Source organism: Formica exsecta, unplaced genomic scaffold, assembly GCF_003651465.1.
Source record: "Formica exsecta isolate Colony F162 unplaced genomic scaffold, ASM365146v1 scaffold441, whole genome shotgun sequence".
In the NCBI taxonomy this organism is placed as follows: domain Eukaryota; kingdom Metazoa; phylum Arthropoda; class Insecta; order Hymenoptera; family Formicidae; genus Formica; species Formica exsecta.
In genome coordinates, this window is record NW_021851645.1 from 16,720 (window position 1) to 40,467 (window position 23,748).

The window sequence follows — 23,748 nt, forward strand, 5'->3', positions numbered from 1 at the left end:
AATCGGGAATCGAACCCAAGTTTTCCGCCCGCATCATTTGAAAGCTTGCTCGAGTACGTTATATAATCATATAATGTATAATACAGTTCAATGGTGTACAGATAAATGTTGGAGATACTTCTGTTACGCTTAGCACAGCTCTTATAATATACATGTTCTAGGCTCTATGGCCGGTATTCATAGTCCGTTCTTGTATTTAAAATTATCTCAAGTACGCGGTCTTAAGATGCTATATAGCGATTTCATTTTTTTTGGTTGAATGGGATCTTAAAACAACCCAAGAACACACTTAAAACGATCTTAAATATAAAAACGGACTATGAATACCGGTCTATATCCCCAAAGTTATCGGAGTTCTACTGTATTAAGAAGTACTGCTATAAATTCATAAATACCTTTAACTGTAGAAGTATGAACTGACTGAATATTCTCATTATAATTAATATCATATAATTAATATGGCTGAGAATGTGTTATTTATGAATCTAAAGTGTGATAGTTCTGCATAATAGATAGGCAATATTGTCCTCTAAATCCAATATTTAGTTGGAAATAAAAATAAAATTTTATGTGATACAAATAAAATTACACAGCAAAAAATAAGAAATTCTTGACAAATAAATTGTTTTCATTTAAATTCACTATATGTTCTTTGTACTATCGTCGTGCTTTGTTTTCGTTTAATTATTATGTTATTATATCCATGTTATATTTTTATTTCTCCCGAATAACACCGTTTTGCGTCGTATATATATTTAATATCATGTAAAATAAAACTACTATTATATATATATATATCTATATACCATAACTTTTATACAACAATGTCATTATATGTATATGATGATAGCAACATTATTGTCAGAAAATTATAAAATAGGAATATAGATAAATAATTTAAAATAGGAGAATCTTGCCTATCTAATTTGTGGAATTGTAGTCATATTTCAATCTTGCAAATAATACTTATAAGTTATAGACAATCAGCCGTGCTCAATCACATCGGCCACAGTATAATTGTTTTTAGCAGAATTATCTAACATAGCCGATAACTAGGTAAGTAGAAAAATTTATATAAGATATAGTTAAGGGGATGGAAACAAATTTCTGACATTCATAAAATTTGAGTTTACACTGGTTGCAACAAAGATGTCATGCCACCATCGACCAAATGAGCAATACAAGAATTGATATGATGTCACTGTTCGGATATTTTAAACATATTCGAACACACTGATTAAGATGAACAGAATGGAAAAAAAATTATTTACCATGTATGATACACAGAATATAAATTTATTTTATAACAAAACATAGCTTAAAATATTTAAATTTGTCGATCTTTGATCGATGGAGCCGAAAATATCGAAAAATATAAAAGATGATTCACCTCACAATAATATCGTGAATGGAAAAAGTACTGATAATACATACTTCTATAGTCAAAGATAAATATATTCTATCTAGCCAATCAATCTGTATTATTGGAGCTTCTCTTCTTGAATTTATACGGCAAAAAAAAAAAGAGAGATTTCAGTTTTATTTAGCTTACTGAATGGATTAAACCTCGATTGAAAATATTCTTTTCCAACAAGATAAAAAAAGAAAATTGTAGGAAGAGAGACAGAAAGAAAGAGACGGAGTAACACTTAACTAGGTCCGGGAGGAGCGTTGAAATTAAACATGGTAGATGGTGGACGTTCTGGTAAACTCGGTTTTGGTGGTAACCTCGGTGTTACTGATCCTGAAATGCAATAATCAAAATCAAAACAAATATCCGCGATTACGAGCCCGTAAAAGAGAAAAATTTACAAGCGGCGCAATCTTACCGTTAGGCTGCGTCGGTGTAAGTTTCGTGGGGCTAGGACCATTGAAAGACATATGTCTCCGTGGATGAGCGACGGTAGAGCATGTGCTCTCTAATGTGGAATTTCGGCGCGCTAATAAAGCCGAATTGCTAGCGTTTAGCGTCGGTGGAAGTCGCGGCGGTAGCGTTACGGGCGGTATTCGCGGTGGTAACGGCGGCGGGGATATATCATCTCTCGGTGGAAGAATTGGTGCGTTTGGCGCTTGTCTTGTCTATATTTGTTCGAAAGTAAATTTTTAAAATTTTTTCTATCGTATGTATATACAATGATTATCCTACTTTTATTTAATCTCAGACATGCAGAGATATTCATCTTTAATGCAATATTGAAATATCTTTGATAGGTTTAGTGCAAAATGGATATTTATATTTATCAAAGAATCTCATGCTATGTAATACATGATCATGTAATACATATTGTATAATGAAACCGACAAAATTATATTTGATAAAATTATATTTGACAAAATAAATAAAATGAAAATAATAACTTGATTATATTTAGGAATTCGTTTTTATTACAGAAAAAAAAATTTAAATATGCACTATTTCATTATACAGGGTATTAAAAAAAGAGTTCATAACTTTAAGGGCAGATAGTACTCACGAAATAAAGGAAAAAAGTTCTAATAAACATAGGTCGAAAAATTAATATTGTCAGAGTTATAAACAATTTTTCATTTTGTATGTAAAGTAAATGACTTATCCGCTTTTGATCCTCTCGCGCGGCATGAAAATAAACATTATGACAAATTACATCACAGAATACAAAATGCCTGTCAAATAGTTAAAACAATACCGGGAATTTTTTAAAGAGTTTGCAAGTTTGTGGTACGAAGATGTAAAGATGTAAAGTGTGAAAATAGAAGGAGGATATGTAGAAAACCTTCTGTAAACTTTGGAGTTTAAAGAATTCTTCTTTTTTCTTCTTTTGGAAGAACAAATTTTTCTTTTGGATTAAAAAATGGTAAGATAATCCGTTATTGGTGAATTGTTCATAACTCCGACAACATTAATTTCTCGACTTATGTTTATTAGGACTTTTTTCCTCCATTTCGAGTACTATCTGCCCTTAAAGTCCTGAACCCTCTTTTTTAGCACCCTGTATAAAGATACCTCAGTATTAAATTAACACGATTTTCGATATACAGGGTGTCCGGTAAAGATTGTGCCAACGCTCGTGAGCGGGTAGAGCACAGTAAACTGAACAGAAAAGTCCTGTAACATTTTTTTATATAACGCTTAATAAAGGAGTTATTACTGAGTAAAGTCTGGTCAATCAGCGCAGACTTCTAGCCGGACGCACGTCGATGAGCCGCCCGCCTGATAGTGTGCGCCACCGTAGCGACGGAGCGCTCACGCACACTACCAGGCGCGCGGCTAAAGGTCGACGCTAATTGGCAGACTTTACTCAATAACTCCTTTATTAAGCGTTATAGAAAAAAATGTTACAGGACTTTTCTGGTCAATTTACTGTGCTCTACCCGCTCACGAGCGTTGGCACAATCTTTACCGGACATCCTGTATATTGAAAACTCATTAAATTAAACGAGATAATCCCATTTAATCTTGGAATCTTACTTGTTGCGATGATTCGCTAAATGAACTTTCTCGTCTTCTACTGGTTCTTGGCGGTAGAGGTGGTGGAAGTTGATTAGGAAATATGTTACCGGGAGATGGCGGCGTTGGTATTCCACTAGGGCTTCCACTTGACGACAAACTCGGTAAAGCACTCACCATGCTTATGGTGCCGGAATTAAAGGCAAAGTGAGTAATTTGATGTTGCGTAGTAGGGAAATGTCCAGGAGATCCCTGTTGAGGGCTACTACTTGACGAAGCGATCGATAGCACCGACATGCTAGGCGGACTAGGTGATCCTGGAGGTACAGAAGGTGCTACAACGCGCGAGAAAGGGTTTGTAGTTGTAATCATTATTGAATCAGAATCGGTTTAAATATCGATTCGTACCTAATAAGACAGGTGCAAAAACACTGTGGTCCCCTGTGTGCGGAACTGTGACCTGTGATGCATGTGGTGGTGTTTCCGGTAATTCAGGAGGCGGAAGTGTTTCCGGCGGTGGATCATGCGATCTAACGCTAGATGTTACCGTTTGTAACGGGGCTGGCAATTTCAAACTTCTACTAGCCTTAATTCCCGGCGATTTCAAGTTTATCTCGGGCCATTTACGTGGCTGTTGTAATAATATTATTTGAAAAAACTGGGGGAGAATAATTATTTATATCAAATTAAATATATAAAACGCTTACGAATCGTGTAGGTGCTTTACATTTCCTTGGCTCTATCTCTAAACTTCTATTATACAGATAAGTGCCTATATTTGCATCTGACATATTAGGATCAAAGGGACACATATTTTCAATATATTGTCTTATTTTAGACTCCACTGAAAGACAATAGGGTTGATTTTGGTACTGCTGTATTTCACCAGTTATTTCCGCCACTTTTCGCCGTTTACTAAAATTAATAAGCTCCGGGCTTCCCGGTAAGTAGTCTGGGTTTCCCTCTTCAATATGCAGAATATTAGTCAAGTACATACCTAAGAATATGTATAAAAAGAAAAATTTAAATCTTTTCATAATTATAAAAGAATCGTCGTCACTTAGTAATATTTACCTAAGAATGGTACACAAGGTGGATTGATAGATCGTAATTTTTCTTGATACTTCCGGAAGTGATCGTTATTAAGTTCTCGCGCTTCTTCCAAAGCCTTTTCTAATCTTGCTGGTAATGGCTGTGAAAATAAACACGTGAAAAAGAAAATGATTTCATACAAAAGAATTTTGAAAGATATATATACATAAATATATATATATATATAAATCATACATATTTGGGACATACTATACGTACTTGAAACGTAAATTTTAGCCTAAAAACTGAAGCCGATCCCATAGCGCTGACAATCGCCAAAACACCATTAAAATTGTTGAGATCCTGCAGCACCATCATTATTTCAATTGCGCGTGATACAATGGCTACCCTCTCTTCAAAATTTTGAGCCTCCACTATTATTTTTTCCAGCCATCTTGTAAACTATCAAGACGCCGTATAAAGCCCAAATTAATAATGCTATATTCCTTATAGTATATTTTCGCGACGACTTGAAACATGAAAACTTACATTTGTCGTATGTTTAATCATTTTCATTAAATTCGGTGACGTCTTCTCCTTGTCTTTCTTTGTCCATACAGATCCAACTAACTCAGAGGGCTTTACTACTCTGTACAGTTCAAACTCTAATAGTGTTAATTGTCTCGCTAATTCGATAGGATGTATCTGTAATTGACAAGTTATTTCTCAGTATGAATTGATTCAGTAGCTGAATACTTCCTTAAATAAATCATAAGATTGAAAGATATTATCTTGTATGTATACCGTAAGTATTCCATATTCTTCATTATTTTCTGGAATTTTAAGATGCGTTTCAATCGGTGGAGGAGATCGCTCAAAACTAAATGTGATAGGTCGTTGTTCCGAAGGTTCACATTTTCTTTGCACAATTTTTAGTACTGAATCAACCCATTTCCGCATAGACTTGCCACTAACTGTATCTAAAAACGATTGCAATCTTTCCAAAAGATTCTTGTCACGTTCGAAATCGTAAAAATGATGATCCACCTAATGGAAAATATTTAGAAAAAAAGATAGTGTTTTAAGAATTGCATAGAATTTGTGGAAAATGGGAAAAATATATATTACTTACCCAATGTCTTAAAACATTCAAAACTCTAAACTGCACCGGTTGACAGAATTCTTTTCTATATCTTTTCCAATCTTCTCTCGCCGTTGTTTTACATACAGAGGGTTTTTCTTCTTCACCATAAACTAGCGAAGGATCCGGTATATCAAACCTTTCTATCAACAATGTCAATAATTCTTGAGGTGAGCAAAAACTCCTATAAAATAAATTATTGAAAAATTAGTAATTAGATATATATATACAGGGTGCGGCATTTATAGTGACGCGGGCATATTTTTCGGAAACGAAGTGAGATATCAAAAAATGTTTCAGACAAAAACTTAAGGTCAAATCCATATTTTTATCATGTGGCCCCCTCGAAACCATGCAACTTTTGTCTGAAACATTTTTTGATATCTTACTTCGTTTCCGAAAAATATGCCCGCGTCACTATAAATGCCGCACCCTGTATATATATAAAGAATTGTTACAGTATACACTGCTGTTATTTATTGCTTACCTATAAGTAGTAAGAAATGTTCTTACAAAAGCTGGATCAGCATATATATGATAAGTCAATCTCTCTACTAATTTTATCAAAGTTGCACCCTTAATCAATGGAACACCGCCATTTTCTCTGGCCTCTAGAACAATGTTCTCCTTGCTATCTTGTTCGGCAAATTTATACAAGTGAGTTGGAGGTAGTCTTAAAGGATGCTTCCTTTCTTCATCCAAAAGAATACTATCCAAAGTCCTTTCTAACATACTTTTTGTATTCAACATCACTAAATCTGCCATCCAATTATTCTTGTCCTCGACAGATTTAGCAACAAGAATAACGTTAGGATGGTCTCTTGGTGCAATTTCAAAAGCATTTTTCAACTCTATAAATGTATATTATGGATCGCACAAAATTTTGACACAAAATTGCAGTGAAATTTAGATGCATTTTTTACCTTCGGTATCTTCTCTATCAATAATATCGACTTTCCTAATGAAAAATCTCTCTTTCAATCGGAGTTCACCTTGATGAGTCGGATGTCCGCCTACTCCAACAGCCACAATACCCGCTGCAACGGTAACACTAACTCTTTTACTACTGCTTGGTTTACACAATACTAGCAACCCATCGAATAATAAGGCTTTTCTTTCGGTTAATCTTCGTCCATTACTAGCTACTTTCCCCAAAGTATCCTCTGTATAAAAAAATTATCGACATATAAACGTTAAAAAGATTGAAGATAACGGTTGAGTATCGAAAAATATATAATAAAAAAGGATGTTTCTTTTAATTACCTCTAATAAACTCATTGCAACACTGCCCGATATCTCTTTGATCCCAGCCGTCTACACTCTTTTGTAATTCGCTAATCTTTTCTAATGCCGCTTGTCTCCTCGCTCTGCTCTGCATTGGCAAGCCTGTATCCTTTTTCGGAAGACTCGCCACAGATTGCATCAATTCCATTTGTAGCGGTCTTAATAAACCTTGCACTTGTTCCAAGGTTTCGCCATCCTCTATGCTAGGTGTGCGTTTGTGTAAAACCTATGATTTATTGAGAAAGATGGAAAGTATTGAAAGATGTCATAAAAATAAGCACAAACGATCCTGTATATGCAAGGAGTTAAACATAATACCTTTATATAATCGAAATACAGGAAGCAATGCCATATAGGTTGCAATAAAAGTTTTGGCAAATAATATTTAACAGCTTCCCTAAAACCATGACCTGCCGCCCGCAAAGCCGCATTAGCTTCCGGTCTTGACAATAAATTCGTTAAAACTTCCCGACTAGCTGGGCTATTAATGTCTCTCGCATATCTAGCGAGAAATAGTTTAATTAATAAAAAATTTATACACATAGTATGTATCGTGCATAACATATGTGATATATACTTTATATAAACATCGAATTCTGCCGCCTCTGCTAATTCTTCAAAGCATGAACCAACTGTAGGTGTTTGCTTCTCCTCTGCAATTTCCATTATGTCTTCTAAACTGCCGAGTAATGTCACAGTAATCTCATAAATATCTGTAATATTACTGAAGAGTGTTTCGAGTTCACTCTTATCTTGCGCCAGCTTCGCAATTTCTTCGCGAAATACCTAGGAACGAAAATTATTTTAATTTAATTACCTTTCTCAATAATATATTTTTTTATTTTACCTTGATAATCATATGCAGGTCACGAATGTAATGCCGTTCATCATGAATGAGATCTCGCACAGATTCTTCATATGTCTGGGAAACAACTGCACTCAAACTACTTTGCGGACCTTCCGTGCAATCGTCTTGATAAAACATATCCATCAGTACCTATCAATGAATTACGTATCATATTGCAAATAATAATCCCTGATATTTTTGTATCTTTATACATTTATATTAAAAGATAAAAAGAAAAATAATAGATGGTATAGTTAATGATCAGAGCTGGCTAACAACTTTTCATTGATGACAAAATTAATCACCCTACATAACAGCATGCAAGACTAAAGATTAAAAGAAACTATTAAAATTTCTCCATAATATGCGCCATTAAGCTACTACAACACTTTAGCGGTCTATAATTCACATATTATTGAATGCATTCTGCAATATAATTAGTATAAAGCAGTAATTATACATATTTGAATAGAATACATATATATTTATATTATATATATTGTATTTATTATTTATATTAAAATGCATTTAAATAAGAGAGAAATATATACGCTTTGCGTGTGCAAAATGACTTGCGCGATCTACAAGAATTATACAATTCTTACAGTTAATGAAAAGAAAAGATAATAGTGAAAAAAATTTAAAAAGGCTTATCAGGATCTAACTTTCTAACTTGTAACTTTACTGTTGACAATAGCATAAATAATTTACAAATATTATACAAAAGAAACATTCTAATAAGCAATTCTTTAACCCTTTGGATATTACATGCCACTATAATGGCTTCCCTCTAAACAATGTTTTAGGACAAAACGTCAATTCAGTAGCTTCTCTCTAAACGACTGTTTGGGACGAAACGCCACTATAGTGACTTTCTTCTACATCTTACATTTAAAGCCGCTAGATATTCTATTGTTGTAAGACAGGAATATTTTCACATGTTTTATCTGTTAGTATATGTTTACATCTGTTTGCATTTGATTTATCAAAAGAATGATCGACGGCAATATACATCAATCGCGCTACAATTATCAATAAAGCGCGTCCCGCGGCAGGATTATATTATACGTACAGCAACAGAGCCTAGCTCAGAGTCTATGCCCAGCTCAGCCGTAGCAAAAGGGTTAAAGAAACAATGAGATATATTAATAGAACTGACAAGAAAGAAATACACAATATCATTTGTTACATAGAACAATTATGTCATCAAGACACGATACTTTAAAACTTTTTTTTTTGTTTACAGACTTATAGTTAATTATCTTCTCTAATATATTTTTTCATTGTTAAAAAATAAACATATTTGAAGAATTTTATTTTGTTTATGAGTTAGCAAATTATGTGATATATATTTTGCTCATATAAGTAATATTATATTCAATTCAATTTTTATACAATATGATAAAAATTTTCAATAATGTGCCACATGTATTAGTTGATAAATTTTGATATAAACATTATAAAGAAAATATTTACTAAGAAGCAATAGTAAAAACAAAAGAATAAAAATTATGACTAAATGTTATGTATAAAGGCAAAAGTATGCAACTTTCGCTAAAATAATCAAGCGATGTGATAGCGTCGCGACGCCAGGTATATAAAAAATTATATTCTTGTCAATAGTTTTGTCTATGTACAGTATAAAGATACCAAAAACTATATTGTGACATATCGTAAATCTTTTTCTGTGCAATCACAAGTACGTACCACCTAGAACAGCATGAGCGAAGAATGAACATGGTTGGAGTTGTTATATATTAGTGGAAAGCATGTAATCAAGCATAGAATATATGCAGCCACAATTAGCCTAGTATAGCCAATTCTGAAATTCATTATTCTATCGTTGCTAGTAGCAGATGCTTCAAGTTACAGATCATAAAGAATTTTCTATTTCTTGTCAAGTTAAGACAAATTAATAGAGAGAAAGACTTAATACGTAATGTGTATATATATATATATGTATATATATATATATATATATATATTAGGTCTATATGATTTTCGTTTTGTGTATATAGTTTCAACGTCATCTCAAATAAACTAAATGTATAAGGCAAAAAGATTATTTCGGATCCGTAATCGAACAATAAGCAAGCCATTACTAGCAAGATATCATATTTTTCTACTGCATTTACTTTCTATTTAATGCGCAATGTAATACCACTTGTATTAATCAATTTCTATATAAGCTCTTCATAATATATCATTGTACATAAAAATATTTTACAGACCAAATATTGAATCGGAATAAGGTATTACACAATATAAACTACATTATTAATATCACAATTATAGTGTGTATCAATATATGTTATGTCTATGTTTTCAATAGTTCATATATATGTACATCAATATACTCAAATTGATTGTAAAAAATGTAAATAGTAAAATATGATACAGAGTGTACATTGATCGATTAAGATGCAATACAGAGATACAACACAGATTGTATGTTTCTACAAACAACGTCTTACCATATCTGCGTACATTGCAACTCGTATATCTTCGCACGAAATCTCTACATGGCGAATATTCTTCACATAATTCCCAGCTAACTGAAAAAAGAAAGAATAATTTTTCATTTTCTTAAACGATACCATAGAATAAAAGGAACAAACAGTAGATTTAAAGTAATTTAATTTTGCAATAGAATAAGTTACCAACCTTCAGAATATCAGCGGAAATATATTCCAAAACCCCAACTACAAATAGACTAACTTGTGAATCAATTTTGTGCTGTAATACTTCCTATTAAAATAGAATTACACATAATTAATTAAACATAATTAATTAAATCAATTATACACAATTTTGACTCTATAAGATCTGTATACTTTACAATTTGCAAATATACAAATATATAAATTAAACATTGTATAGATATGTACTTTTTGTAGTAATTGATGAATCTTGTCGACGGGTAGCACTAACGGCGACTTTTTTTTTCCTTTCTCTAATGCATCCCTTGCATCACGCAGCGCCCATCTGTCAATGGGAGTAGGAAATGTTCGTCTTACTCTTTCCTCTACATCTTGGGGGGTTTGAGGAGGTGGATGTCCACAAAGCATGCCTAGCATTCTTAAAATTAAACTCTCCACATAATCTAACGCATCTTGTCGAGCTTCGAGACTAGGATGTACTTGCTCTAGTACCTACAAAATTAACAATTTTCTTTGGCAATTAATGTAAATATCTACCCACATTATCAGGCAATTGCTGTTGGCCCCCCCCAAAAAAAAATAAATAAATGAAGATATGCTTATATATCGTAAAATTAACAATACTTTGAATACATCGTCGAGCGAATTTTGACAATCGTAACAGAGTATAATTTAAAATATCTATGATTATAGTTGCCGAATTTGACACAAGTACAGCGCGTAATTGAAAAATCATATGGTGGTCACGCACGCAGCGATGACGTCGGTCGGTGCCAATGATCGATCCAGCCCCGATGCAAAATCATCGGAACGAAAAATGATCGAACGAACAAAAAAAAAAAGAAAGAAAGAGGAAGAGGCAGGGATGAACTCTGAAGGGAATAGAACGGGATGGGGATAGAAGACGAGAAAGCGAAATGTAAGGATATAGAGAGAGAAAGAGAGAGAGAGAGAGAGAGAGAGACAAGGATCAAAGTGGAGGAGACAAAATGGGAATCGTGCAAACAACGATGCGTGTACCTTACGTAGGGAGTTGACAAACACTCCCTTCCACTTGGCAGCGTTCTCCTCTTTCTGAAAGTCGTAGCCTGGCGGCTCGCCCACCACTGACGCCGGCGATGAAAACATTTCACCGTGCTCGAGGAATCACCCACATACACGCACGCACATACACACACACACTTAGTGCGCTTATCTACAGAAGGAACCGGAAAGCTACGGAGAGTTCATGAAATTTCCAAAGAGAATCGGTCCGTTTCATTTCCCGGAGCAGTCTCTCCGTCCCGTTTTCACATTGAGTGCTCTCTCTTCCTCTCTCTCTCTTTCGACGTTCGATAGCTAAACCGCCCGATTGTACCCTCGCGCTGATCTCGCGCTTGTTGCTCTCGGCAGCGTCACCAAGGCCGGACCGAGCGTGCCAAGAGTCCGAGAACTCCGGCACTGATGCATCTTTACAAACACGCCCTTCACTCTCGGTTAATCCCTCCGTTGGAATTCACAACTGACACCAGCGGGTAATATCACCAACGGCTACCATTGCACCACTCTAATAGTCAGAATAGTAAGTCTCGCGCGAACGTTCGCCTCGCTTCCTCCCCCGCTTCGTCCCGACTGGCAGCACCATTCGCCATTCGCTTCACTTCCTCGCGTCCTCGCTCTCTCGTATCGTCTAGTCTCGTCGTGTTTCGTCTCGTTTCGTTCCGTCAAGTTTTCGCTCTCTTGCTCGATCGATAAAGTGAGAAATGCGATACCGCATCATTGTGCGATACGAAATCCGAGTGAAGGAGAGTCGACCCGCAAATCGATAGCGTCGAGAGAATCGAAACGATCTCTCGTAGCTTCGAATTCGAATCGTGACCGTGCTATAAATTGCTCGCTATATTTAGACCATATACAGGGTGTCCCAGACCACCCGTACATCCCTTTTAAAATGAAAATAAATGGCTTTTATCAAAAATCGCGAACATTTTTGCCTGTATGTAATAAGACCATAGACATAGTATATCTAGACCAGTGCTCGGAGATAGTTGCCCTTTTCGGGCCGATTCCGTGGCTCACGCCTATTGCCCCCCACTCACCGCTCGTGCGTTAGCGACGAGTCGCCAGATACGCGTAACTAAGGAGCGCGACGTTTTGTCTCAGGAGCGTCCGTATATAAGAATGCCCAAATATAATAATAAGACAATACTTTTCTATAAATAAAAGTTTTTCTTCAATATTTTATATCAATGAAATATAAAAAAAAAATTGAAGAAAAACTTTTAATTTTGAGAATTTTCGCCGTGCATTTAGAAAAGTATTGTCTTACTATTATATTTGGACATTCTTATATACGGACGCTCCTGAGACAAAGCGTCGCGCTCCTTAGTTACGCGTATCTGGCGACTCGTCGCTAACGCACGAGCGGTGAGTGGGGGGCAATAGGCGTGAGCCACGAAATCGGCCCGAAAATGGCAACTATCTCCGAGCACTGATCTAGACCATAGACATAGGCTGCGTTCCGATATTCACTGATATTCACTGCCAGTACTGAAAATTTATAGTGTACGTGACATAAACTATAGATTTTCAGTACTGGCAGTGAATATTGGAACACAGCCATAGTATATCTAGACCGAGCGTTTGCCTTTATTTAAGGAGTGGGGGTAAAGATGCACGTAGAAAAGGACATACTCTGTTTCGTGTCCCTTGCGTTCTCTCTCGCTTGCACGTAGCATAGCGTACTCTTTCGCTATGCTACGTGAAGAATATGTCCTTTTCTACGTGCACCTTGGCCTTCACTCCTCAACACTCGGTCTAGATATACTATGTTTATGAATAAGACTATATTGCCAGTCCCCATAAGTGGAAGGGTCACCGATGAAGTGAGACAAAAAAAGTTACTTTGTCCTTTATTGTCTTTTATTGAGAGATGACTGTTCGTTATGCGCATGTCGCGACATGCGCATAACGAACAAGGTTCTCTGCCAGACAGAGAGAATGATATACGTTTGTACCGTGATGTTTTCGGCTTTTTCTCGACCCAACTGGCAATATAGTCTTATTACATATATGATTTAAACTCGTATCAAACCATTGAAGATTGGAGATTGGAATTTGACTAAATCAAAATAAAAGAAGCCAAAATTTCTTTGTCTTGATTGGTCAGATTTCAATCCTCGGTCTCCAATTTTCAATCTTCAATTTCAATCTTCAATCTTCATTCTTTCCTCTCCACTCTCCACTCTTCACTCTTCACTCTTCACTCTTCACTCTTCACTCTTCACTCTTCACTCTTCACTCTTCACTCTTCAATTTTAATCTTTAATTCTTCACTCTTCACTCTTCACTCTTCACTCTTCACTCTTCACTCTTCACTCTTCAATTTTAATCTTTAATGCATAGTCTAATACAAGTTTTATATTTATCTGCGCATTTTTTACTCTATTAAATTTATTCCGTAAATAAATTAAAAAAACATATCTCTCTTTCATATACTCTGTTCCGTAAGAAATAAAATCTTATTACTTTTATTACGTGTAGTAATAATATATGTGTAATAATATATAATTCATTAATAAATAAACACAGATGTAAGTTTTTTTTATAATTTTAATTCGCCACTACATATAAGTACATTTGTATATACATAATTACTTCTCTCTCTCTCTCTCTCTTTCTCTCTCTCTCTCTCTCTCTTTTCTCCCTCTTCTCTTCCTAAAGGTATAATAATTATTTTCATAAAGCGAAAAAATTTGTACAGATAATCTAATATAAGTCCATTTTTTTTCCTCCTCTCTATCTATTTATTTTTTAATTTACTGCCGAATTAGCAAAGCCACTGACATAAATTAAAAAGAAAATAAAAATAAGATATAATTGACTTGTATCGATTTATGCTATACTAACAATAAGAAGCTGACTGAAAAGCATTCAATATAGTAAAAAGTGGTATTGTTATATATATATATATATATATACAGGGTGTCCTAGACCACCTGTATACCCATTTTCTTTCAAAAACTAAGCATTTTAGAGAAAAACGTTTTGAATAAAAATTGTATGGTTTTGAGGTGAACATAAAATGGTGTCATTGGTTTGGCCTTGGATGGCATCGTTAAGGTCAAGTCAAAAATACAATCAATTATACTATGCTTTGTAGACATACACATTACTGGAATAAGTTTTTATTTAGCGAAGAAAAGATGGAGTTCGCATGCGTCCAATATTTTGAGTTTTCGATATAACAGGCGACCAACTTTCAGTATTAACTTCCCGTATAATGCAGAGGTTCTTATCGCAGCAAATATTGCAATCTTGCAAATTGCAGTGCAATATTACAAAAACTACGTGTCTTTATAAAGATATGGAATTGCCAAATTCTAATAGATTGCAATAGATATATTCCAGTAACATGAGAAGATTAGAATTAAAAATATTGTAGAAATATTATAAATTATAACATAATGATTGTACGATCCGTTAAGAATTGCTTTGCTTCATGTATGTAAAATGTTAAAATGTCAATTATATGTTTAGCTTAGGATGTGTGAATTAAATCTAAAAATTGTCTACACTAATCCGTTGATGTAATAAAGAATTGTGTGAATTGCATGTGTAATGTTTGTTCGAGATGTAAAAAGACGAACATAAGAGTAAGAATACTAAGTACACTACATTGTTGATAGAAAAGTTATATAACTATGATTTGCAAACTTTGAGACTGACTTAACTTATCCTGCTTCTTTGTAAATTATATTCTTGCTCATTGCGTCAACAGCGAAGAAAAATGTATGATAAATAAAGTTAAAGATCTTAAAATGACAATTCGGTGTTTTTATTTGTGCCATTTCCAATCTAAATAGATAATGAATAATCTATGCATTCCTTTTTATGAATGCGAAGAAATTAATAAAATACTATATATACTTGTCAATATCGATGATTTGTTACAATAAGTTACAATGAGGTTACAATCAATCTAATCTGAGTCTATGGAATTCTACGAGTATTCTTCTCATGATCATGTTGCCTTATAATTTATAATCTTCATTTCCGTAGTTCCGCAACTGATTACTAAGCGGTCGAAACGATGCTTGATGTTCAAAGAATATCCTTGCATACGCCAGGCTCATCCCTTGTGATAAAACCCACGCTTTTGTCGAGCAGTTCCATCAGAGCGGTTTACTCAACTAAAAATAAAGATAGAAAAGATTAAATTTTTTTTTGATAAAAATATAAATTAATAATTGAGTTTTGCTCGAAGATAAAATCCGACTTCTCAGAGGATTTGACTCTCTCTCCTTTTCTTATTAACTTTTGCACGATATGTATTAAACATTATTGCTTTAAAATCTAAGTTATAATTAAATACGCGCGCACACACGTACATATATTCGTATACATATACGTATATATATCACTCAACACGAAGATAATTTTTCTGTTTAAAATATATCGAAGATTATATCCTTATCAATTAATCGCACATGCGCAATAGAAATCGTCGGAAACGCTTGCGTGTATATACATATATATATAAACTTTTTTCGATTATGCATCTTAGAACGTAATCGTCGGGGTCGATTACTTCTTTTGATGTAAATCGAAATAATTGCGAAATGTCGCGACGAGGCGATAAAAAGCAAGATGGCACGTTTCAACGGCCGGCGAGGACTTATCGCGTTTAGCGCTGATACAGCGATAGCCTTGCGTCACTTTTAGAACATAGATTTATATTAACATTAACTCTGCTTTCTCGAATTTATGACCTACGCAATTGCGTACTTATGCGAAGCGCGCGACTTACGCACGGGAAAAAGCGTACCGCAAAAGATGTTATCATCGCTATTCGTAACCTTGAACATTCTTCCACCGATCTTAGCCAATCGATACAATTGTAGGATGAAAATCAACGCAGTTTGCGCGATATTATTAATAATCGGAAGAAAAACACACTCACCTAACTAGAGGATACGCAGGGTCCCCGTCGCGTTTCAGTTTTTCGACATGACGGATAGGTATTAATTTAATTGGAATTTGGTTCACCACAAAACGCCTTCGTCGACCGCTGTAAGGTTATCGATTAGTTAGAAGAGATTTTTTAGAAAAAAAAATTATTATTACATTATAAAAAGTATATATTTAGTAAGTTGTGTTAAAAAAAAGTTGAAAAAAGAATATATATATATATATATATATATGTGTGTGTGTGTGTGTGTGTGTGTGTGTGTGTATTTGTGTGTGTAACAAAATCTCATCATATATGACATAAATATTTTTTGTTGACTCTTATTCAATTTTTCTTACATTCTTATTGGATCCAATTTCCTGTTTGGCCTATTTCCTTCCGTCACGTTCAGCGACCGTTTGCCGGTGATCCTCGACAAACTTATAAGTGTTTCCAACTCGGCTCGTCTCTGATCCGATAGTCGTTTTTGTCGTCTGCAAAAACGCGACGAGTTACACGGGTTAATTTGAACGATATCGAATTTATCGTTGAAGAACGAGAGAATTTTAATTCGACTCACGGTTTAGCCGGGAACGAGCTTCCTTGCACGAACGATGAGATTGCTCTTGGTTTGTAAATCAAGAGATCTTCTAACTTTGAGGCATGTGACTCTAACATGCTCAAGTTCAACCTATCGCAAAATAAAAATTATAAAAATGAGATATCAAGTGAGATAGCTGATATTTGAGAAATCGGAAAATGTCCGGTTTTTTTTTTTTAATCAAAACAAATTTAAGACACGTTTCTCTTATATCATGATATATTTGATAATATTTATATCGCGACAGGCCGATATTATCGTTAATATGATGTAACAACATTAAATATGGCTAATAATGTTCTGACGTAACCCGTACGCGGACGCGGAGAAAACTAAAACGGAAGGTCACATCATTAAAGAACGGAAACTATATCGCAAAATATTGACTTCTCGATATTTTCCCATGAAATCAATCGGTATTATTGCAGATTTCAAAAATTGTAGAAAAGTAGTAATTACCCGCTCTCGTCAACCGCAGGACGTCCATGAATAAATCTCACCAGTACAAGTGCCATGAGGACGTAGATGGCCATAAACGAATATCCCATCTTAAGCCCGGTATTTTCTATATCACTGAAGAGAAATTTAAACGCGTGAAAAGAAGGAATAAATGTTTTTTGTTTTTTGTTTTTTGTTTTTTTTTTTTTTTTACAAGAACACGCTGATACGGAGATTAATACGATCTTCAAAAGTTCCCTCGCTTCGTTCGTTGTATGTAAACTATTAAGTCGGAGTAACGATCGTCACCGCATATATACCGCATATATAGGGTGACGATATCCTTATCCCCTCCTCCATACAAGCATCAACGCATTTGCATACTCGCTACTTTGTATCGCTGTCTGTCAGTGCCTGTCAATGAGCTTCTCACAACAAATAATTACACATTTGCGTAATAATTTCCGAAAAGATCGCTTTCGGATCGCTTGCCTAGTCTCTTCCTAAAGGTGATCGATCTACGATCGATTCGACAAAGCGATCGTTAGAGGCATATAAACGATTTGCTGAGAGAAAAGAAACTATTGAAAATATTGAATCAAATTATTTTGGATATAATAATTCCTCTAATTTCTCATCCGAAGAAAATTCTTAGAAATAGAAAATATTTATATAACAGCAAAATTTATCATTGATGTCATTAAATTTCATCGTTAAAGTGATCAAGAAAAATCTCGCAATCGTGCTCATGCGCTTTTTACGCCTCATTTTCTACACGCCTTTTCTCTTTCTTATATTTATTTGTATAAATATTCTCTTGTAATATTCTTTTTCTCGACTGAAACATTATATCAATGGCAACATGTAAACAACACCCTATTACATTCTACGAATGGCACGTTTTCCTTGTTCCAGCGGAAAATGTGCGTAGTAATTGCGGATTTTCTAGTTTAGTCCGGTATATTTCCAACATCGTCCGCATATTCAATTTTTCTTTTCTACAAAATGAGAAAGCAAAGTACATGAGATGCTTGTTCACTTCGTGGTTTACTTCGATCTTGTGTAATAAATCCACGAAGATTCATAAATTTTTGTTGAGAAATAAGCCAAATATAAATTCGGCAGTTTCGCGCAGAAGCAGAAAAATGAACTTTTGACCTCATTTTGATATAAAACTTTGATTATATAGAGATAATGTATATAAATTACGTGCTATATCCGGTAATTTCTTTTTTCATACGTTGCTTTATATGACACTGTTCGTTCAAATTATATTATAAGCAAATTATAATAAATTTAAATAAAAAAAGTGTAATAATTAATTAAATCTTAATTTAAATATTATAATACTCGATGTATATAATTTAATTAATTATTATATAATTTTAATATTTTTATAAATGCTCTGTCGCCTTTTTTTACTAAATTGCCATATTCTAAAATCTTATAAATGTGTGCATGTGTGTTTATCGCTTTTGATTTTGTACTTCAATCGCGGAGTTTTGTTATATACGTAGTAGCGCCATTAGATGAATCATATAACGCCATTACGAAACTATTTTAATGCTATGCTGTGTGCAAATATAATTTTTACATTTTTACAAACTATCGCCTTTATTCATTAAATTGCGATATCTCTCGAAATTCCTTATTAATATGTGTTTTTTTTTATTTTATGCTGTAATCGCGGAGTTTCGTTATACCATCAACGCTATTAGACGAATCACGCAACATTGGCCTGTCATCATTACGAAATCACACAGTACTGCTGAACGTTACGCTTACGACTCTTCATTTTTACTTGTTACTTCCGGCATCGATTTTATTATATTTTGATTATTAAATCTTTATCGCGTGCGACATATAAAGAAGCAAGGCTGACGCGCGGAGTTTAAAATATTACATTCGCGATTAAAATACATATCATCAATTAGATATTTCGAAAGAAAAATCGGAGCATGATGTTTTCATTGTATATCCTTTGTATATATTCAAATATTGGCAAGAGACAATTCAATTACCGTATTTTTTTTTATCGCAACAAGTCGCATTCAAAATCGAAGAGGTACATTACATGCCGCAATAACATGATAGTGTTTCACAGTTGTTGCGTTAACAGCAACGGAAATGACGTGTCTGATTAACACAAATTGTGCAAAAAAAAGGTGAAGAAGGCGCCTAAGAGATATGTGCATGAATTTCATAATTCATCGTATATATTATGCTTCATGGATCCGACGCGGCGAAACAAATCGCGCGCGCGAACGTAATGTAATAATCATCGACGATCATCGCTGGTAAAAAAAAAAATAAAAAAAAGAATTCGCGATTGCGCGATCGTCGGAGGCGCGTGTGTACACGCGCCTAACGTGTAACGTTTTGGTTATACGTAATGGTAAACGGCCACTTATAGATATGATACGTTGACCGCATGATCCCCTCCTTACATTGCGAAATGTCTGTCACCCGCGCATTTGCGAGTAAATTCGTCATACGATTTCGTATCTATCAGATAAACATTGGACGCAGCCACACATTGACTGGAAGAAGACCCGAGATCGGATCATACATTATTTTAGGTTGTTGTGTTTCTCATTCATTCACAATGGGTGGACGATTAGTTTAATCTAATTAGATTGCGATATTTTTGCGGGCTGTACAAATAATGTTTCTTATTTACTATTTATACTCTTTCACATATATTCTTTCTTTTCACTCGAATCCGAATGCGCAAATCAAGTCGAGTTAACTCGCAAATTTTCAAATTTAATTCTTTTGCTGAATAAAAATTTCCATACAGTACAGAGAACAATTGCGGCAATGTTGTTGCAATGCTGCAATATTCAGTGCTGGATGAGTTTTTACTTTTTTTGACAAATACATTTTATAATAATAATATACATAGACATGATATCTCTACATATTAATTGTTTAGAGTATTTTTTTGCCCCTTTCCACAAAGCAAGTAGTACAAAGCATCATTGGTCCGACGGTTCGACAGGTTGGTTCGCTATAAAGAAAATGCGTAATTTGCACCGATTGAATAATTATCGGTCGATATATAAAATATTTGCAGATTATATAATGCTTTCGATTAATATTTTAAATAAGAATGCCAATGTGATTTTCTCTCGCAAAGGAATATAAAGAATGCTTAAAAAATATTATCTACCCTTCTTAGCTAATATATATTTATCTTATATACAAGCATCTCTATCTTTCTCGTACAAATTTATAATAATATTCAACACAAATTCATCCTTTAATGCTTCGACAAAAAAATCTATATAAAACACAAGGTACATATATAATGATGTAACAATATAAAATTATGCACGAAGAAAGAATTCTGTATTTACCGACAGAAGGGTATAATTCTCTTTTCTCTCCACTGTGTTTTTGTAGAGGGAGTCGTAATCTAATTTTTAGCAAATTTTCGTTTGCACCTAATTTCAGCAGCTTTTCATTTTTTCTTCTTTTTTATTATACTAGAATATTAAGAAAGCACGCCATTTTTATATCATATATATTATTTAATAAATTCTAAAATAAAAAAAGACCTCTAAAAAAGTATATCATTTTTTATGTTATTTTCACAAATAGTTTGAGGTAATCATTCAAAATGAGTCCGTTTCAATTATTTTTTTTTACACATTTTGATATAAAATTTATACCTAATGAATAAAATTACAGAGTTACACTTATTAATAAGTCCCCGAACATTCGAGCTGTCAAAATATCTCTGCAATGCCAGCTATTCAACTTAATATTCAATATGAAAACACCATCGAAGCGTATTCCGATTGTCTACTTTCTCTCAAAAGAAATAATATCATACTCGCAGATGAATAAGATAATAACTCATGCACTATATACTGACCTTCTCAATATTTGAATTATCAAATTACACCATTTTTGCTCAATGACAGATTTTCATTTATACGAAATAAGCACAGCACATAACCAATTAGCATCGAGAGATGAAAAGATTTTTTTAAGATAGAAGAGGATTGTTGGAGTTGAATCGTAACAATCAGTCCCATACAACACAAAACATTGTAGCAACATTGTGCGACGATGTTGCAACAATATTGTGGCAATGTTGCAATGCTGCCGCAATGTTGTTGCGACATTGGGCGCATTTAGCGGATTTAACAGTTGGGTAGTAATCGAACATGATTGGTTCTTATTTTTAGAACCAACAAATCAACGTCGAGTGTTGACAAGACTCAACTATTGAGTCCGCTGAATGCGCCTATTCTGTGCTGTATAGGATAATATCCGAATGGTATTACGTTCAGAAGTATTATCTCTGTAAACGCGAATAAGAGCAAAGAATAAATTGCACAAATAATCGATTATTTAATTTTATTGCATTCACAATTGCGTATACATGTTTGTTCAAAGTAATCCGGCGACGTGATTAGTAGATGAAAAAGGAAATGGAAATGTGTCGGTGCTTGCGTATATGTTCGTGTGTGTGTGTTGTGTGTGTGCGCGCGCGCGTGCGTGCATGTGATACTCTAAGAATCTTCTAAGAATAATTGATTTGTAGTTTACGTGTGACTTACACAAACGTAATCGCATTTACACATCAAATATGAAAATAAATATAAATAAATAAATAAATAAATAAATAAATTAATTAATTAATATACATGTAAAGAAGGAAAAGATACCTAAACCGACATAGGCCCAAACCGATGGACTTTTATTTTTCGGCAATTAAATGCTGCACTTTACGAGAATTTAGTCCGTTTAGTTAGATTAGAAGTTCATAGTTTGTGCACTCGTTGCTCACTTTAATGCTAAATTGACTTGTATCCCAGAGTTCTCAAAGTTTGACAATACTTTTCCTGTGACTTTCTTTGTCAAATTACATAATCTAGAAACAGCTGTAATAATACAATATCTTTTTTCTGCAATATTACAGTTGTATTATAGATTTCTAAACCTGTTTTATTTTTGTTTACATATTTTCACCGTGTTCCTGTGAATTTTTAATGAATATATGTCGACTTTGAGAACCAATCTCTCAGATCTCAATTTTTGTTTGTTCTCAAAAAAAGTATTAGTTCAAGAAAGAAACAAAATTGTCGAAACTGCAATACAATTCTTAATAAATATATCCGCGGGTAAAAAGTTTTTTATTTAACATACTTCCAACTAGAGTCCAAACACTATATATATATACGCGATGTACACGCGTGTATCGACACATAACACACACACGTACACGCATACACATACATACACGTGAACAGGCAAATATACGACGTTAATGCAAGAGTACGCTCGATGGCGCACGCCAAGAACGACAGCAACACAAACGAAAACGTAACGTAAAATTAGTATAGGTTGATGCCTAGAAAAATTGCCAATAAAGTAGTCGTTTAAAACTTGTAGCTAACCTCTATTTGTGTATCTCTCCTTTGTATTTTCTCACTTGGTCCCCTTCCACCCTCTACCCTCTCCCCCAATCACATTCATAGTTATAGATCTCTCCAGAAATTCCCGGTCCATATTTGCGATCCACCCCTTGTAATTTATTATTGATAAACCTCGTATCTCTCTTGCCTAACTTGTTGGCAAAAAGTTAGAGTCCACACACTATATATATATATATATATATATATATATGTCGGTTTTTTAGTACCTTTTCTTTACAAATAAATATTAGACATTATACATGACAATAAGTAGTAAATAATAAGGAACGTAGGTTCATGAGATGCGTGCGTGAGTCCAATTAACACTAAAATGATTTCTCTAAATTAAAAACTTAATAAAAATAAAACATAAAAAATAAAAATAAAACATCTAGAGAATTAATCAGTTGCTAAAAGATAATTTTGTGTTAGAACGTTGTGTCATTTCTCAATACATGGTCGCATCTGCAATAAATCCCATTGATAGACGACAGATACGCTGTTCTGTCTGACGTAAATTCTCATTTTCTACATCAACACAGAAATAAAGAAAAAATGACTAAGTAAGGATCTAATAAATAAAAACTAAATAAAAAAACGTACATGGCCGAGCCCGGAATGCAACACATGCCGCTCGCACGCGTAAAAGTTTCAAAATTCACGATTAATATTAATTTTGGTCCTTTATGCTAACAATAAGATACAAAACAATTTACGTGTTATAATAAAAGAAACATTATACTGGCGAGCGTGATTAAATTTGTTCGTCAAAGGCAGAACAGACGATTAATTTTGTAGATAAACGTCTGGAAAAACAACAAAGAGATTTATCGAAGTAAGTAAATTCGTAAAATTAACGATTCATTTCTTGATAAAGATCGTAACAAACTCATAATTTTTTCATATTAAACGCTATCATAAATTATGCTGTAACAGATCTGGTGATATATATATATATAT

At 33.9% G+C, this 23,748-nt stretch overlaps 2 protein-coding genes across 4 annotated transcripts; both read right to left on the reverse strand.

Moving 5' to 3' along the window:
- Window positions 1–245: 245 nt before the first annotated feature.
- Window positions 246–12,094, reverse strand: LOC115240543 (protein son of sevenless). 3 transcript variants are annotated; one of them, XM_029815757.1, is made up of 20 exons: window positions 11,412–12,094; window positions 10,620–10,883; window positions 10,396–10,479; window positions 10,206–10,286; window positions 7,732–7,881; window positions 7,462–7,670; window positions 7,203–7,386; window positions 6,864–7,110; window positions 6,524–6,763; window positions 6,088–6,451; window positions 5,592–5,784; window positions 5,264–5,506; window positions 5,009–5,164; window positions 4,739–4,921; window positions 4,502–4,619; window positions 4,135–4,424; window positions 3,836–4,058; window positions 3,449–3,762; window positions 1,830–2,079; window positions 246–1,744 (listed from the first exon to the last, which is right to left on the reverse strand). In XM_029815757.1, the coding sequence occupies exons 1-20, from the start codon at window positions 11,517–11,519 to the stop codon at window positions 1,650–1,652; spliced, it is 3,996 nt and encodes a 1,331-aa protein (XP_029671617.1). In that variant the 5' UTR covers window positions 11,520–12,094; the 3' UTR covers window positions 246–1,649. The 3 variants fall into 3 exon arrangements, with proteins under 3 accessions (XP_029671617.1, XP_029671619.1, XP_029671618.1); XM_029815759.1 differs by having other exon boundaries at window positions 10,620–10,716; window positions 11,412–12,093; XM_029815758.1 differs by having other exon boundaries at window positions 3,449–3,744; window positions 11,412–11,519.
- Window positions 12,095–14,522: 2,428 nt separating this feature from the next.
- On the reverse strand, window positions 14,523–20,154 carry LOC115240546. Its single transcript, XM_029815763.1, has 5 exons — window positions 17,381–20,154; window positions 16,901–17,011; window positions 16,680–16,814; window positions 16,333–16,440; window positions 14,523–15,562 (listed from the first exon to the last, which is right to left on the reverse strand). Exons 1-5 carry the CDS (start codon window positions 17,467–17,469, stop codon window positions 15,559–15,561), a joined length of 447 nt encoding a protein of 148 aa, XP_029671623.1. The 5' UTR covers window positions 17,470–20,154; the 3' UTR covers window positions 14,523–15,558.
- Window positions 20,155–23,748: the final 3,594 nt, after the last annotated feature.

What these genes read in the sequence shown, in the direction of transcription:
- LOC115240543 (XM_029815757.1), bottom strand. Translation starts at nt 11,519, where the DNA reads ATGTTTTCATCGCCGGCGTCAGTGGTGGGCGAGCCGCCAGGCTACGAC. An exon ending in GAATTCGATGTTTATATAAA is followed by an intron (nt 7,387 to 7,461) that starts GTATATATCACA and finishes ATTTCTCGCTAG; the next exon opens with ATATGCGAGAGACATTAATA. An exon ending in GGCTAAAATTTACGTTTCAA is followed by an intron (nt 4,620 to 4,738) that starts GTACGTATAGTA and finishes TTATTTTCACAG; the next exon opens with CCATTACCAGCAAGATTAGA.
- LOC115240546 (XM_029815763.1), bottom strand. Translation starts at nt 17,469, where the DNA reads ATGGGATATTCGTTTATGGCCATCTACGTCCTCATGGCACTTGTACTG. An exon ending in AGCTCGTTCCCGGCTAAACC is followed by an intron (nt 16,815 to 16,900) that starts GTGAGTCGAATT and finishes GCGTTTTTGCAG; the next exon opens with ACGACAAAAACGACTATCGG. An exon ending in AAATTGGATCCAATAAGAAT is followed by an intron (nt 16,441 to 16,679) that starts GTAAGAAAAATT and finishes ATAACCTTACAG; the next exon opens with CGGTCGACGAAGGCGTTTTG.